General features: G+C 35.7%; 1 protein-coding gene across 1 annotated transcript; it reads left to right on the top strand.

Moving 5' to 3' along the window:
* Positions 1 to 15,001: 15,001 nt before the first annotated feature.
* Positions 15,002 to 16,510, top strand: LOC142619053 (putative glutathione S-transferase). Its single transcript, XM_075792130.1, has 2 exons — positions 15,002 to 15,335; positions 15,998 to 16,510. The coding sequence occupies exons 1-2, from the start codon at positions 15,027 to 15,029 to the stop codon at positions 16,355 to 16,357; spliced, it is 669 nt and encodes a 222-aa protein (XP_075648245.1). The 5' UTR covers positions 15,002 to 15,026; the 3' UTR covers positions 16,358 to 16,510.
* The last annotated feature ends 2,343 nt before the right edge of the window (positions 16,511 to 18,853 follow it).

Raw genomic sequence — 18,853 nt, 5'->3', positions numbered from 1 at the left:
TCAGTTTTCTAGACTTGACTATTTAGTACTTCCATGTACTTACTACCTCATGTGCATAGGATGTTGGGATGTCTACACTAGATAACCTAAAGAATTACAAAAAATGTGAACTACAATCGATGAAATCTACAATAGAAAGAGTATTAAGGATATAGAACATAGAAAAAGTGAACATAGGCTGTTAGGAACCGCTAGCTATGTGGGGATCATCATAGCTGTATATGGTTTTTAAATTTAGTGGCAGGAGACAGGAGCCAGTAGGTTAGGAACTTATCTAGATTGCCCTACGTTGCCTCAACTGATGGTCGTAAAGAAGACTTTTCCTACCGCAAATGCTTGGATAGCTTCATCAAGGGAAAGTATCCAGATGTTGCTGAAACATTCAAGAGAAGAACAATACTCAAGAGGAAACTGAGAATGAAAATAGGCAGTATGTCCAAGGAGGGGGGGGGGGGTTCTAATTTATGTTAATTGTAAATCTTTTAGCTTGCCTCCCTCATCATGTAAGTAGTTACAAACAATTCCCGTCATCTACTATTCTGATTTGTATATGTACTGGGCACATTTTGTAGTTTACTTCCAGCTCGTCCACAACAAAATCAAAACTGAAGCGTGCTTCCATCTCAGTTGCTCATTTTTCATACAAGAGCGGATCTTATTTACCCTGTAGTTAGCTTATTTGGTAGTTTGTAACCTATACTGTGTGTATAACTTACTAATAAAAAAAGAAGAGAGATATGTGGGTTGAATTAGCATTAGTTTAGATAAATTCTTTGTTAGGCTGTATTGGTTTCTTAAACTATAGTTTTGCCACTGCCAGTGCTTTAAGTGGAATACATAATTCTCAACTTTTTTTGTTTTGACTCAGGTTGGCATCAATGTTCCTATCCCAGTTCCTTTGCCGTTCTTCTCATTTACTGGCTGTAAGGCATCTTTTGCAGGCGATCTCAATTTCTATGGTAAAATATCTTCCTTCCTTTGATCTGTAACTACATTTTTTTTTTCTTTCACTGTAGTGGTTACTTGTATTTAATTGATTTTTTTATTATTTAATTTTCAGGCAAGGCTGGTGTTAATTTTTTCACCCAAATCAAAACGATCACTCAGCAATGGAAGGATTTGCCAAGCGGCACTGGAGCTAATCTGGCAATGCCAACTTCTAAAGTGTAATAATTTATGTTAATACTTAAGAGTTTCTATTCCAGAACTTATTGTGAACTGTCCAATAAATTAATAACAAGATGCTCTTTCTTCTAAAGCTTGTGCTCAGTGGTGAAATCATATAACTTTTTCAAGGGAGACCATGGTTGTATATTGATGTTAAAATTTTTGAAGTTAATCACTTGTCTGAATAATAATAAATTTTTGACAATTTAAGGTCTATTGACAAGGCAATAAAATTCAAAAGCAAATTTTAACCATCATGTTTGATTAGCAAACTTGACAGAAATAACAAGCCAAACCAAATTGATTTTTTTGTTCTCTTCCTCTTTTTTATTAAGAAATCACATTGCCTAATATTAGGATTTGTTCGTAATTGCAAGTTATCTCATATATTTGCTGCCAAACGACAAGAGAAATTTGACATATACAATTTCAAGTTCTTGGAACTCGAAAATTATCGATGCAACTACAACTGTAAAGTGGTGGTTTTTAAAAGTTTTGTTCAGATCCATTTGCACAATTGATTACCTACATGACCAGAGTGTCCCATTCCATCTGTTGCCTATAATGCGAGTGCAATAATTTCTGGATTATGTTGTATTTTAGTGGACTATATTTAAGTTCAATCAAGACATCCTCTGCTTTAGCCAAGAGAGAGAAAGAGTCTATGATTGAATTCAGGAAAATAATTTCAATACAAGAGGTCTGTAATGCAAAGAAGCTTGCGTGTAAATTGCACACTTCCCTCAGTCCCTGTAGCAACCAGGCTACCCCCACAGAAATAAGAAAAAAACAATGTCCATATTTGCACTGTCATTAAGTTTAGATTAGACCATTGAAAGGATTTACAATCTTTACTATTTTAATCGATTAATGATCAGGACATGTGACTTCTTGAGGTAAACAAAATATCACTTAATGGACCATTCTAAGCATTATCATGTGTTTCATAACAAGTACACCTTTTCATAACATACCAACAACGAACAGCAGGGAAAAAATGAGCAAGTAGACATCAACAACAACAACAACAACAACACTAATACAAGTAGGTTCACAAAACGTGTAGACATCAACAACAACGTTGAATGTTCGTAGGTAGAAATTTTTGGAAGTCATCATTGCTTGAATCTGAGAAGTCTGAAATGTCACTTTCATCATCTAACGCAGTAATTTCACTAATAGACTTCATGGCTCGCTCTTGCGCCTTCCCCTTTAGATGCTTCCTAGCTTTCTGGACTGCATGAAAACGGTCTAGCCGCCTTTGCATTTGATTGTTCTCTTGTTCAAGGCGAGCAAGTATGTTGGCAGGTTCATCTCTAGGTAACTCGGCTGAGCGTGCCTTAGGAACTCGTAACCCGTGCCATCGACAATACACCTCCAACTCACACCTCTTCTCGTATAGGGTTGACCAAGGTGGTTCTGCTACGGTGAACTCCATTGCGGTGGTATCTGTACTTAGTTTTGTAGGTTTGCCGACCATGATGTGGCCAACGCTTCCAAGACTCTCGTACGTGTATATTGGCATATTTACGAAATCTCTCTTCTTTCCAACCCATTTCCCTCCATAGTGGTCTGTGTATGTTTGTAGTTGTTGATCTGCTGGAACTTGTGATAATTCATTTGTTGAAGTAGATTGAAACTTGTTTCTACGTGTACGAGATGATGTTGAGGCATTGCGACTCATAGCTTACTCAACCTACAAAGTTAGTGGTGTAGGAATAAGAAAAGAATTGTGGTACATTTATAACCTCATTCCACTGTGTATTCAATAATAAAATTTAATATATTCAGGCTTGTCATGTCAATACAGCCGGAAAACCACCGCACGAATTTTTTGTTCAAATGTTCCCAATGTCACGGTGAGATTCTCTTATTCGGCGTAGTTGCGGTGTACTGCCATGACTATTCAACTGAACAAGTATTCATGTGAAGAGTATTTAGCATGCTTGTGTTTCATCTGACATGAACTTGACAAGACAATACCGAGTTGTGTTAAATGCATCATAAACTTTTCGGGTCTTCGCATCCTTGAAAACAAGGCATTGCAAAATGATGCAGATCTGTGTATTGACGTGAGTGTGAATGATATGACTAGATAGGGTTCAACAGTGCCGAGCTATTGAGCAGCACATGTAGCACTATGAATATCAGTGTAGCAATGGTGGACAGCTGACCCCCAAACTCGAGAATTTGTTTTAATAAATGTAGATTTTGAATAAGGGCTCTCAACCTAAACTTGTTGTCTCCAATTATATATGTAAGTACACAAAGATGGATCTTCCCGGCCAAAATGGAACAAAGTGGACTGAATGGACCAAATCAGACCAAATCAGACCGAATGAGACCAAATTAGACCAAATCAGACCAAATTAGACCAGACCAAATCAGACCAAGTTAGACCAAATAAGACCAAATTAGACCAAAATAGACCAAATCAGACCAAATCAGACCAAGTTAGACCACATAAGACCAAATTAGACCAAATTAGACCTGTTTCAAAAAATTTGCCCAATGGAACTCGAGTTTCTAAAACTCGATTTTTACTGGGCAAATTTTTTTCCCCAACAGCATGCTCTGTTTCAGACAGAGAGGCAGAGAGGCATGCCCTGTTTCAAAAAAATTTGCCCAGTGGAACTCGAGTCTCTAAAACTCGCGTTCCACTGGGCAAATATTTTTTCCCCAACTGCTCTGTTTGAGGCAGAGAGGCAGAGAGGCAGAGAGGCATGCCCTGCTTCAAAAAAATTTTCCCAGTGGAACTCGATTTTCACTGGGCAAATTTTTTTCCCCAACAGCATGCTCTGTTTCAGGCAAAGAGGCAGAGAGGCATGCCCTGTTTGAAAAAAATTTGCCCAGTGGAACTCGAGTTTCTAAAACTCGATTTTCTCTGGGCAAATTTTTTTTTTCCCAAGGAACTCGAGTGTCTAAAACTCGATTTTTACTAGGCAAATTTTTTTTTTCCCAGCAGAAAATGCTCTGTTTCAGGCATTGTTTTACAATGTAAATGCACTCAAATCACAACAAAAGTCATTCTCAATATATCACCATTCTAAACATGTCCAACCACACTTAATTTGCAATTCTAACCATACTACTCAAATCACAATCTTCATAGAGGTACATTGGATAGAGAATTACAAGTACATTCAACAACAATCAAAAAGTTCACATAGAGCCAATACAACGTCGTCCATGGAAGGATGCCTGAAAAACGTAGAGTATTTACGTTAGGAGACAAGATAGTAAACATTAGGTAAACATCGAATGAACAACAATTATTTAACTGATGCATAAATTTTTGCCAACCTACCTAGTGTGGAACATGGCCGCTTGTGGAAGCACCGCGGGACTGCGGACATTTTCTGCAGTTATTACCGGAAGCATGACACAGTCCACATGTCTGCTTCGGTTGACTCTCTATCAAATCTGCGTCCTCCCTCCGCCATCCCGGTTCTTGATCCTTATTCCTCACTCCATCCATCTCATTTCTTATTCGTGACTTCACCGGTCGACCTTTGGCCCGCAACAATGCCGGATTAGGCAACCACTTTGGCCCCATGGGATCCCTCCATAATGACTGTGACTTAGGAACCACAAATGCATGCTCATAAGTGTTAAGGGCATGGTTCAAACCATAACATGGGTGAATATACGTGGTCGAATCAATATGTAAATAGTCACATACTCTAATTGCATGTGAACACGGGATCCCTATATTTTGCCATTTCCCACAACTGCATGTTTTTTCCCGTAACCGAACTTCGTAATCGTGGTTTCCCCTCTGCGCTAGACACGTTGAGTTGGGTAACTACTTGAAATATCAGCTCTTCATTGCTAAATGGCTTGAGATAGTGTTTCTCAGATTTACGCTTATTTCCATCCCACGTGGATAAGGCATATTCACTCCATTTCTTACCCTCTGACAACTCATAATGGTATTCTTTGCGCCGGTCGTGGAAATATTGAACAAGTTTGCTCCAAGTGAACTCAACCAACGCGGCAATAGGAAGGCCCCGTGCACCTTTCAGCACACCATTGAAACACTCTGATATATTGGTTGTCATTGCTCCAAAACGTCTCCCACCATCGTATGACTGGGTCCACATGTCCACATCCTCGCTCATTAGGTATGTGTATGGAAGATAATCTTGATTCTTTTCCTTACCATCCCTCCCCGTCACCTTCTTCTTCTTCCTAATGGCCTCAATTTCCACCTGCTTAATGGAGTCCATTATGGTAGCAAATTTAACTACCTGACTAGCATATCACGCTTTCAATGCCGCTGACTTTAGAGTCGAGTTCTGAAAATGGGTGTTGAAGTTGCTAGCAACATGTCGAAGACAATATCTATGAAATACCCTTGCTTTTCCATCATCCCTTTTAGGCCAGTTTGCAATGGCGTTTTTGATACCGAGATGTCGGTTAGAAATTATGCAAATGCCGTCGTCGTGTATCGTGGCCAATCGTTTCTCCGAGGCATCGTAAAAACCACCTCCAACCGGACCCCGACTCACAATCCACAACAAGAAAGGCGAGAGGGAATACCTTGTTGTTAGCATCGGTTGCCATTGCGACCAACAACTTTCCCCGATATTTACCATACAGATGGGTCCCATCAATACCGATAACCGGCTTGCGTATTTGAATCCCGATATGCATGGACCGAAAGACCAAAACACATAATGCAACAATACGGTGTGATCTTCATCGGTGGGTGTGACACGATAGCAAACCGGGTAGTCGGGTCCTGATCAATATACGCCATTAGCAACTTTTGCAGCCTTTGGTAAGATTCTTCCCAATCTCCAAACATAAGCGCAATCGCCTTTTGTTTCGCATCCCATACCTTGTAGTAAGAAGGCTTATGGCCATTATATTTCGCCTCTATCGAGATCCGAGATGCTTAATTTGAGTGGTGTGATCCTCAAGTAACTTGTTATGGATTTCTCGCTGCAATAAAATTACAACTCATCATTCTACCATCATTTCGCACCCCAGTCGGTATACACGTGTGAGGACCCACATACACGGTGACCATCCATAGATTTTGGAGCTCGGGCTTCATAACTGCGTAGACATACCACTTGCACGACTCATGCACGCATTTCGCACAAAAATTTTTCCTCGTCGACCTAGTGATCTTAAAGTTTTTGTTTTCCTTGAGGGCACAAATTGTTAATACGCGCTTCACCTCCACTTTACTCGCAAAAGTCAACCCTTTGCACAAATTCATCCCCTCTCTCCAAGTAGACACAAATGGCATCTCAATATGCGAAGGATCAACCATATTTTCCCAAGTATTTGCAGAGAATGACAACGCAGGAGGTGCGTAGGCAGGGATTGTGTTTGTAATGTTTTGGACACTAATAACATTGTCTGCATCAGGTTCACCGCCGTCCAATGTCTCATCGTCATCAATGTCCCTCTCAAAGTCCCCAAAGTCCCGAAAGTCCCCTCTCTCAATCATGTCTTCATAGTCATCTTTATCGGCAAAATCTTCACCGTTAATGGCAAGATTCTCATCAACATAGTCGTCATCATCATCATCATCATCATCATCGTCATCATCATTGTTAACGACAGTAGTCTCATCAACATAGTCGTCGCCGTCATCATCATCGTCATCATCATTGTTAACGGCAGTAGTCTCATCAACATAGTCGTCGTCGTCGTCATCATCATCATCTCCATCGGCATGAACATCATCATCCTCTACATGTGTAGAATACTCATATTGAGCATCCGGAAGCGCAACTTGTAAGCTTCTAGTTGTTTGTTGGATATCCTCTTGCCATCCTGCACGCGGCTCCAACTGTATGTACAACTCAATGTTACTTACTTCAGCTATACTCTCCAACTTGTCAAACATGATCTTCACATGTTTGTCTTTTTCTATCAGCATATACTTGTAATTAATCCGGTGCTTCATGATTTCATTTGGCATACGATAAGTAATTTGCATGTTGTACGCATCAGGATTCTTACCCAACTCTTCCATGACAAATATCTTCAATTCATCAAGGGTTTTCAACCTACGATTAACTTCGGCATAATAAGTTTTCATACCCGGCCCCTCAAATGGCAATCCCTTGTTCGCATTGGGATTCTTAAGCGGACCACCATGGTATATGATTATAACAATATCGGTGCATTGTGAACTGTTCAAGTCAAGTCCTATGTTAGTTAAATCACATAGTCGTAAAGTGAGGGAAAAAAGTAATGCAATCTTACCAATGAACATATTCAAGCCAGGTTATAGAGTGCCCATTAATATCTAAAGGCCAAGACGTAAACCTTCTAATCCTAGTGGATGGAGAGACGGAATTATCTATTACTCCATTGTGTGGTGACCTATAATGCCTAAAAGGGTTCTGAAAGAACTAGGTGGGTAGAGGAGCATGATTACATACCCATTCACTACATTCATTCACTACCCATTTCATACCCAAACCAATGATAAATAAAGTCAAAAAAACTTGAAAGATCATGATAAAAATAAAAGCCTAGAAATGATGAATAAAATTTTGATAATTACATACCCATTCCCATTCATTACATTCATTCACTACCCATTTCATACCCAAACCAATGATAAATAAAGTCAAAGAAATTTGTAAAATCATGATAAAAATAAAAACCTAGAAATGATGAATAAAATTTTGATAATTACATACTCATTCCCATTCATTACATTCATTCACTACCCATTTCATACCCAAACTAATGATAAATAAAGTCAAAGAAATTTGTAAGATCATGATCAAAATAAAATGATGAATAAAATTTTGATAACAAAAACTATACAAATAAATACTCAAAAAATTAACACTAACAAAACAAAGTTCTATAATTCACAATATTGATAAATTAACTAAGTTATGTTAACTATCTACAAAATAAATGGTAAAACTCTTTAACCCACACCCATAGACAACATACCCAACTATAATGACAATCAAATTATGCAAACCCTTACCTTAGATATGAATTTGCTGAGAGGGAAGAGCAGTGAGAGTGGAGAATGTGGTTTTGTGAGAGTGAGTGGTGTGAGAGAGTTATGGGTGAGTGAGTTAGTGAGGGTGAGTGAGTGAGAGAGTTAGTGAGGCTGAGATTTTAGGTTTTCTCTGTGTGTTGAGCAGTGAGAGTGGAGAATGTGAGAGAGTTAAATGCCACGGGCTGAGTTTTAAATAAACATGCCCAGAGGAAATCGAGTCTATAAGACTCGAGTTACTGCATAAAACTCGAGTCTCTAAGACTCGAGTTATATGCGTATAAACTACATAATTTATAATAAGATATAGTCAAACTCGAGTTTATAAAACTCGAGTTTAGGTAGACTTAAAACGAGTTTTAGAAACTCGAGATCCAGGTGGCATTTTCTCCACCTCAGCAAGCCCAAAGCGAGCATAAAGCGAGTTTTTGAAACTCGATTTATTATGTAAATCTCGAGTTTCAAAAACTCGAGTTGCTATTTTCCTACATAGTTTCAAACTATGCCTAACTTACTATATTCATGCCATCCACATGCCTAATCTGCACATTCCCCCTAATTAGCGTACTGCGACCGGTTTTTCATAAGAGACAAGACTGCCAACAAAACAAAGGATACTTGAAAGTAATTGTGGTGGTGGTTGTTGTTCGTTTGATGTGTACATCCGCTGAGTAAAGATAAAATTATTTCGTTTAAAACTTTTTAATGGGTTAATTGTTTGTTTGAGTAAAATTGGTTAATTGGATTTAATTTTTTTTAGCTTTGCTATTGGTGATTTTTGTTTTTGCACAAATGTTTTTGGGCTAGTATATGTTGTTTTAAATTTTAGATCTATAAATTTTTTAATGGTCTTTAAAATGAGGAAAATGCTATAGGTATATTGCTAATATAGTGAGTTATTATTGATAAGTAAAAAATGGGGAAATTATACTTTACCCACTTGTGGTTTGTCCAAAAAACACTTTGTTTACCTGTGGTTTTAAATTTGTCACTTTACTCACTTGAGGTTATCTCCGTTTGTCTCCTGTTACCCACCTCTATTAAAAATAGGGGTAAATTTGTATTTTTCTTTCCCTTTTATGTATCTCTTCTCTCAAAAAGTAAAAAACTAAAAAATCAAGAAAAAAGAAGATCTAAAAGCTAGGTTTTGTAAAAATTAAAACTTAACTTTTACATCTTCTTTTCATATATCAACTTTTAGATTTCTATTTTAACACATTAAAAAAAAGTGTTAGCAAAAATCACCCAATTAAAATTAAGCCAAAAGGGTCTCAAAAGAATGCAAAAATCATTTCATAAAAACTACAAAAGCAAATTACCTTCCACTGCCAATGAATGTGTCGGAAGTAGCTTTATTCTCGTCCCAAACCATGATTTTTTATCTCTACATAACCTTCAATTAACTCCAACTTAAATTTGTGGTTGAATGTCGGATTCTTACCACCATCTATATACAAAAAAAAAACAAAAAAATGCCAAAAAAAAAAAAAATCTTTGAGTTTGAATTCAAATCCGGCAGAGAATTTGGTACAAACCAGTACCAAGTTTTAGTGCAAAACTTGGCACCCAACAACTGCACCAAACCAAAATCAACATTGAACAAGAGTGACATACATGGAGATAGATGTGATTGGGTATTATTTTTGTTGTCGTTATCTTCATTAGAGTTTAAAGCTATAAGAAGAAAGGGGTTGAAGAAGGGCCATAGAAACTATTGTTGTGGTTGTTATCTTCATTAGAGTTTAAAGCTATAAGAAGAAAGGGATTGAAGAAGGGCCATAGAAACTATTACCAGTGTCCTCAAGAATTTGGTTTTGAATGCTAGCAATCGACATGATAGATATGAATTCAGCAGCTATTTTGTTGGAATTTGATAAACCCTCGTATAGTGCAGCGATTTAGTTGGATTTTTCATTAATACATTATGCGTGGGATCAATGTTCCTCGAAGTTTTGTGCAAGACTTTTATGGCCTGTTTGGAAGTTTAATGAGGGAGGAGAGTAGAGGGGAGTAGAGGAGAGGAGAGTAGTGGAGAGGAGAGTAGAGGGCAATGATTACCCCCTACCTTGTTTGGGAGTTTTTAAAATTAGCAAGGGAGGAGGAAGTAATTAATTATTTTTCTTATTTAGGTGTTATAAAATTAAAATGAAAAGGAGTGGAAATGATTTAAAATAGACAAATTTACCCTTATTTGATTTTTTTATCCAATTAATAAAGTAAAATCTTTTTTTTATTTTTTATTTATATCTATTCTTTCACTGTTTGACTGTTTGGATGCCAAGAAAAAGAAAAAAGAAAACTGGGTATGCCTGTTTCAACACCACCGGATCTTCCTCTCCATCAAGCTCCGCAGCGGCCACTGCCGGATCCCCGGTCCCACCGCCCTCAGTCGAACAGGCCAGCATCGGCGACTGAGATCCCTCCCTTTGCGAACCCGCCGGAGATCCCTCCCTTTGCGAACCCGCCGGAGCACCGAACAGGCCAGCATCGGCGACTGAGCTCTCGCCACAATCTCGTGCGGCGGCAACATCTCGCCGTCCACGCCGTCTTCGTCGTCGTTAACGTCGTCGAATTCGTGCGGACTCCGCATCGGTTGAGACATGACCGGCACGTTCACCGGCGCCGACTGGTACTTGACCGAGTTTGATCTTATTCAAAACCTCTCTACTTAACCCTTACGAAGTCTAGTCTATCTAGTACAGGTCTTTGATTCTCATTGATTAGCTGCTGATTGATGATCAAACACGAGCGGTGAAAGAAATTAAGAAAGACAAAAGAAAAGCAAAACCGTGTGGGTTTTTGATGAAGCTTCCCCCAATTTTTTTTCATTTACCTTAAATTTTCTCAAGAAACAAACAGATATTATTTATATAATTAGTTTGTAATTTTATTAATTTAGAAATGGTAAATTAGAAAATTTATTTGGTCAATAATTTATCTACTCTCCTCTCCCTCCAAATCTCTCCAATTTGGGGGAATTAAAAATAAGGGATTAGAGGGAGTAGAAACCCCTCCAAACCCCTCCAAATCCCTCTCCCTCCTTCCTTAAAAAACTTCCAAACAAAGTAATTGAATTACTCTCCCTCCCTCTACTCTACTCCCCCTCCTTTTTTTAACTTCCAAACAAGCCATTAGAGTCTCACAATAAAAAATTGAAATTGTGTGTTGCCCTGCCTTGAGGAGTTCAGTACAGTATTGTCCTGGCCTGAGTTATTTGCTAGGGATCAACTTTTTGTTTGCTAAAACTTTTTTTTTTTTTTTTTAATGCGTAAAAATAGAAGATTTAAAAGTTAGTAGGTGAAAAGAAAATGTAAAAGTTAGGTTTTACTTTTTATAAAACCTGATTTTTAGATCTTCTTTTCCCTTGATTTTTTAGTTTTTTATGTTTTGAGAGGAGAAAGACACAAAAAGGTAATAAAAATACTAATTTACCCCTGTTTTTAATAGATCGAGGTGGGTAATGGGAGATAAACGGAATTAACCTTAGGTGGGTAAAGTGTCAATTTTTAAACCACAGGTAAGCAAAGTGTTTTTCAGGCAAACTACAGGTGGGCAACGTTTAATTTCCCCTAAAAAAAATTATGTAAGTGATAGACCCAGATGCGAACCAATAAAAATTTATACCTCAACAGTTTGTAAAGCTATTGTAGATAAGTTTGTAACTATAACGTTACTCTAAAAAGAATCAATAATATTTTTAAGAGGGGTAAAATGTAATTTTATAGAATAAAATTTCTAAAATTAATGCACATATATACTAATATATTTATAAATAAAAAAAAATAAAATCGGGGTCCTATTGCCCCCCATGGTCAATGTATTGAATGCTTCCGTCCCTTCTTGAGACAATTATTTCCTATTTTTTCAGCTGATGTCTTTTTAAAGGGTTTTAATTTTGTTTTTCTCATCTTAAGACAAATATTAAGGCTATTTAAAAAAAAAAAAAAATTAAGGCATAAATTCATGGTCACATTCTTAACTTCAAGGGTGTCCATGGGTCAAATTGTGTTGAGTGCTCAACCCAACCACATCTGGTGGAGGATAACAAAACCTATTGTTTGGCGCCATGTACATGTTCACACTTCTAAGACTCTATCTAAGAGCATCCACAGCAGTGGAGCTAAAAAATTAGTTTTTTAGCTCCACCAAAAGTTACTTTATCTATTTTACTTATACATATCTACACGCATGCTGTAGCAGTGGATCTATTTTAGCTTTCAATACAATAAAATAATATAAACATCACAATAAAATAATATATCCCACAACTCAAAAAACATTCACAGCACCAATTACAATAAAATAATATTTTTTTTTGTTTAGCTCTCATGAACAGTGCACATCTATCTATAGATATGCACTGTTCATTAGAGCTAAAAAAAAATAGATTTAGCTCCACTGCTGGAGCATGCTTTTTGGTGTTTAAAAAGCTAAAAAATACCAATATACCAATATACTACCACTGCTGTGAGTGCTCTAAGGAATAAAAGTTGCATTCGGCATATGTCAAGTTTGGTGCCATTAAATATATCATATGCTATACTATATAATTAAAATAAGGTCTTAGAAGTCATGGTTAAGCCAAGCAGATATCCTATTTGATTGTTATATAAGTTTGCACTAAATATCAACAATTTTTAAAATAAAACAATGCCATTTATTATTAAACAAAAAACAAAACAAAAAAAGGGAACACCGTAATTGTTGCAATCAAATTTTCATGTGCTGCTTTATCGATTTTTACTATAGACACAAAAGCTTAATTTTTGTTATTAACATTTTTTGTTTCCTTCACTTTTTTCCTATTACAGTTAATGAATTACGTACGTTGAAGATTATCAATTATCATGTCTCTTTTTTTCGTTTTTTCTATTAAACTATTTCGGTTATTCTATTACTTCTTTTTTTCCTCTTTGTGGAATTAGGTCCTAGAACATGTTCCGCTTGTGATGCATCAAAGCAATTATTTTTCATTTTTCTTAGAACTCTGTGTTACATGGCTATGTTACTCTAAGCAACTCACAATCCCATGCTTACTCACTAAGTACCCGTTTGGATACTGATAAAAACTGAAACATCTATGTTTTGGATTTCTTTTTTATTTTTATTTTTAAGAAGAACGCCACTAGTAGGATTATGCACTGCTTCTCGTGCACTGTTCACAGGACAAACAAATACTTTATTTAGAACCAAAAAAAAAAAAAAACTTTAAAACTGAATCTCACGTTACAATTTATTTATTTAAAAATTATTTTGTTACAGTGTTTTTAATTTTCAGCAAAATAAACGGTATCCAAACACACCATAAACCTAAACAAGCTATACAAACAACCCATCCTATAATGAGGTCTTTAACAATGAGAAGCTCGTACCACCACTTGCCATGTCCTCTGCTGTGTAAGTATCCCCATCTTCATTCTTCTCTTATTTATGCTTTACAAACCCCATTGTCTCTTTTTAGGACGACTATTCTGATGTGCCTATGGGTGGTGCACCCATGCACGCACGGTGCTAGACTTCACTGATGAGGGGCTGATCAGAGAGGCTCCCATTCGCGGACAGAGATGGGTATCCTATAGCTGTTGAGGCTCATGACGTGAGTATTATTTTTCCATGTTCATGGTTTCTCTGCATTGTCATTGATCATGGTGCGGAACCTTATATGGGAGGTGACCTGATATTCAAGACAGTACTTGTCTGAGGGCACCACCACCATGGGAGAGAAGGAGAATGAATTGTTATCATCGGGTGGGGATGGTGGATAAGCATGTATGCACGACATTGTAAGTGGACAAGCTACAAGCTAGATCAAACCAATTTGTTAGGGTTTGATTTTCTTTTTATTAAAAAAAAAAATTAGAACCAAATAAAACTTTTTAAATTTGAATAAACAATATCCAACGTGCCCTCAATTTCATGAATAAAAATGTAAATTAGATGCAGTCTACTAGGAAAAAAAAAAAGAAACTCACATGTATTTTGTTTGTGGGAACTCCTCCACTCCTTGGTGATTAGTCAACATTAGGTGGAAAAAACCCTTGGTTAAAATATTGTTTTTGTACTTAAACTTTGATTGAATTTTGCTTTTTGTCCTAAACTTAAAAAGTTTAATTTTTTTTTTCTCTAAACTATTTAAAAACTTTTTTCAATAATTAAGGGGAAAAAATATGTTAAAATGATTTTTTTTTTTTTTTAATTAGGGGCAAAAGAATGAAATTCATGCAAATTTTAGAGATTAAAACAATAATTTTTAGCCTTTGTTATTTTTGTCCCTAAACTTTGCATGAATTTTATTTTTGACTCCTAAACTATTAAAAATGTTATAATAATCAATTCCATTTTTTTAAATTATTTTTTAATCCCTAAACTATGGTAAAAGTTTCAGAGAGAAAAAAAAAAAAAAAAAAAAAAAACCTCTGTATAAGGTTTAAGAAAAAAAAAAACTTTTTAAAGTACAGGGATAAAAAGCAAAGTTCATACCCATTTTAGAGACAAAAATAATATTTTATTATAATTAAGAGGTATAAATTAGTCATAAGTTCATGTATGTCTCTAGCTGGTAGATATAGTTGTGGCAGGCTCAAAACTTTCCCTCTAGCTAAAATGAAAATTTACTACCTTTTCTCAGAAGGAAATCAGAAATCTGGGCGACTTGTCTCTACTCTCAGGATCAGGATTCAGGGATATACTTTTCTTAATTTTTTGGTTAAAATACGGTCAAAAATAGAAGGCTACCAAAATTGAAAGGCCGTCAAGAAAGAAGGCTACAAAACGTTAAAAAAATGAAGATAAACCCCAAATTGTCACACAAAGACAAAAACATCTCTCTATATATATACACGAATTTGGCAGGGTTAGAAAATAAACGAAAATGGAAGAAGTTAAGTTATTAGGAGTTTGGCCGAGTCCATACTGTTACAGGGTGATATGGGCTCTGGAACTCAAGGGTGTGAAGTATGAATATGTGAAAGAGGATTTAGCTAATAAGAGTGATTTACTTTTTCGATATAACCCAGTTCATCAAAAGGTCCCTGTGCTCGTTCACAATGAGAAACCAATTGCAGAATCTACTGTCATACTTGAATACATTGAGGAGACATGGCCGCATAACCCCTTGCTTCCTACAGACCCTCATGAGAGGGCCTTCGCAAGGTTCTGGATAAAGTTTCTAGACGACAAGGTAATTTATATGTATTCCAATAATCCAAGTATTTATGAGTTTTATAATTGAATTTGATCTAACACAGGTTCTTGAAAGACACTTTTGATGAATATCCGAACTCAAACACTTAACTCTTTGCAATGTTTACTTCTTATTGGATTATCTTTTGAGCTAAAATTATAGACAATTTACCTATCTTGTGGCTAATTAGTGCATCTGGTCAATAATATGCATTTATTTCAATTCCACTATATATATGCCATTTTTCATAGTACAGAATTTGTAACTGCCAAAAGCCTTATAGCTCAACTGTCATCTCTTAGTGTTTCGAACGAAAATATCCATGATTCAAATTCTTACACTTCCAACTATTGATGTATCAAAAAAAATTGTTACAGTTTGAATTACTTATTCAGAAATATCTATTTAATTAATGATTTGAATAATTTCTTAATCAAACAACTGCTGCATAGTACTTGATTATAACATGAGGGATGGTACTTAAATAACAAGAGGGATGAATTAGTTGTTCAGCAATGATCTCATGATTCATTTCCGTTTCCAATAAAACAAGTAGCATTATTGTTTCTTCAACTAATAAAATTAGAAAACGAAAAGCTGGATATATTAATATATTTCTTTTCCTGATTAATAAGTGTTTCTTGAATCTTGTTATGCAGAGCCCTACACTCGTGGGGTTCTATTTAACTGTTGGAGAAGAACAAGAGAAGGCAACAAAAGAAGTAAGAGAACTGCTGAAAGTCATTGAAGAGCAAGGGCTTGGGGAGAAGAAATATTTTAGTGGCGACAAAATTGGATTGGCTGACTTAGTGTTTGGATTTATACCAGTTTGGCTGGGAGTACTTGAAGAATCAGCTGGTGTCAAAGTCATGAAACCTGATGACTTCCCTCGCTTGCAAGTATGGATTGAGAATTTTAGGGAAAACCCCGTTATCAAGGCCAACCTTCCTGATCCCCATAAACTATTGGCCCATTCCAAGCAGAAAAGGGAGGTCCTTTTAGCATCAAAAATTGCATAACTTAAAACTATCTCTCTAATGCAGTCTTAATAATATATTATTATTTCGTCATGCCCTGCAATAATTATTTTTAACTTAATGTAGGCAACATGGGCATTAATATTTTGTATTTTTCTTTTATGAAATAATATTTTGTGTGTCTCAAATACCAAATTAGTTAGAATACAATAAAGGTTAGAGAATGAAGCAGATAGTCTCATTATTGGTTTGTCATCATGATTTCATGTGCACAGGACTTATTATATCAGTGTGGGTCGAGAACTAGTTTTCCTATATGAAATTGTATTACAGTCTTCCATGGGTTATTAACTTGCGATTTTGAGTAACAATTTATAAAAAATAGTAGGGGTTGGATCCAACTCCCAACTCTCACTCTAAACTACTGCATTCTCCTCATTTGGCTAGGCTTCAGGATAAGAGTAGTTATGGCCATGGGACGGGTTTGGATTGGCCCAACTCAAACCCAAACCCGACACCCTATATCCGAAACTTGAATCCCCGCCCACCCTGTTCTTCCTTCTCAACATAAATTCTTAAAACAAAAGTTTTGAATCCTTCTTAATCTCAATTCTTGATTAGTATACTCATAACTTTGGCATTTGATAAAATGCAAAATGGCTCCTCGAGTTTGGCTTAATTTTAAATTTACCTCTTATACTTTCTATTTAATGCAAAATGGTTCTTGATGATTGCTCTTCATCATCAAATCAAGACACCAATTAATTTTTCGTGTAGATGAGAACCAAACCTCAAATCTCTTATTCAACAACAAGAGATTTCACTAGTTAATCTAACTAAAACTCACATATTCCTAAGATATCATAATAGACAAAATGACCATTCTGTAAATTGTAAGGGACTAAAAATGCATGTGACTACGAGTTCAAAAAAAATGCATGTGACTACTTTATTAGTATTTTGAATAAAATTTAATTTGAAAAATTAAAAATTTTAAAATAAAATTTATTAATTCCTTTTTTCTCTCATGAATTATAAATAATAATATTAGTAGACAGGTTTGGCTCATGTTCAATGCATTGAAACATTGAACACAATTCAGATATGACCCGTGTCCAATTTTGAATCCAATTTTAAAAACATGTTAGTTTCGTATCCTCTTTAGATCTAGTGAACTATAGTGCACTAAACATAAACTTTATCCTTGCTAAACCTTGTAATAGTAGTAGGAAACTAACATTTTTCTTAAACATTAAATTTTAAAAATAAAATTAAAAAAAAAAAAAAAAACTACTAAAGCAAAAAACCAAAACAAATTATCGAGAAATAAAATGAAAAAAAAAATTTATTTGAGAGAGATCAAGAAGTGGAGATAAGAGTACGGATGTAATGAACAAACAAATTGAATCTGCATGCTATTCCAAGATTGAATGGAAGTTCTTGAGCGCCTTTTGCCACACTATCAACCAAATAGCAGCAAAAATACTAGTTTGAACTCGAAGGCATGTTGTGCCCATTTAAGTTATTGGGCTTTTTTTTGGGCCAAGCAGATTGATTTGAGGCCATTTCTTGCACAAACTTATATATTTCTTGGGCCAAGCAAGATTCTTTCTTCGATTAAGTTCGGATCTGGTATACATGCCGCCTGAATTCAAGTACCTTTTCTTTATAAAAAAAAACATGAATTCAAGTACCTTGTTCAGAAAATCAAAATACTAATTTCCAAGAAAATAGAATAGAATAAATAAATGAAAACAATTATTTTGGATTTAAGCTTGAATTTTCTATTGTCATCTCACTTAGCTGTTGGATCTCTCTTCCAAAAATATAAAGTGATAAATTAAAAAAAATAAATACTTTGTTAATTGATAGGATCTATATCTTCTATGGTTGCTTCTTATGCACCATGAAATTAATGCATTTAAATACAGTTTATTTAATAATTTATTTATAAAATATGGAACAAAAAATTAAAAATTAGCTTATTTTTGAAAAACTAAGGGTAAATCTTTGGAAAAAAAGTAGGAAAAAAAAAAACAAAAAGCTGAAAGTTGGGGGGAATGGGCAGATTAGCAGTGTGGATGGCATGAATATAGTAAGTTAGGCATTGTTTGAAACAATAAAGGAAAATAACAACTCGAGTTTTTGAAACTCGAGATTCACATAATAAATCGAGTCTCAAAAACTCGCTTTATGCTCGCTTTGGGCTTGCTGAGGTGGACAAAATGCCACCTGGATCTCGAGTTTCTAAAACTCGTTTTAAGTCTGACTAAACTCAAGTTTATAAAACTCGAGTTTTACTGTATCTTATTTTAAATTATGTTTTTTATACGCATGGAACTCGAGTCTTAGAGACTCGAGTTTTATGATAGTAACTCGAGTCTTATAGACTTGATTTCCTCTGGGCATGTTTATTTAAAAACTCAGCCCGTGGCATTAACTCTCACAGAAACTCACCCTCAGTAACACACAGAGAAAACCTAAAACAGAGCTCTCAGCCTCACTAACTCTCACTCACTCACCCTCATTAACTCTCAC

Source organism: Castanea sativa, chromosome 12 (assembly GCF_040712315.1).
Source record: "Castanea sativa cultivar Marrone di Chiusa Pesio chromosome 12, ASM4071231v1".
Lineage (NCBI taxonomy): Eukaryota > Viridiplantae > Streptophyta > Magnoliopsida > Fagales > Fagaceae > Castanea > Castanea sativa.
Note: the sequence above shows the minus strand (reverse complement) of the source record. Positions and strands in the feature narration are given on the sequence as shown.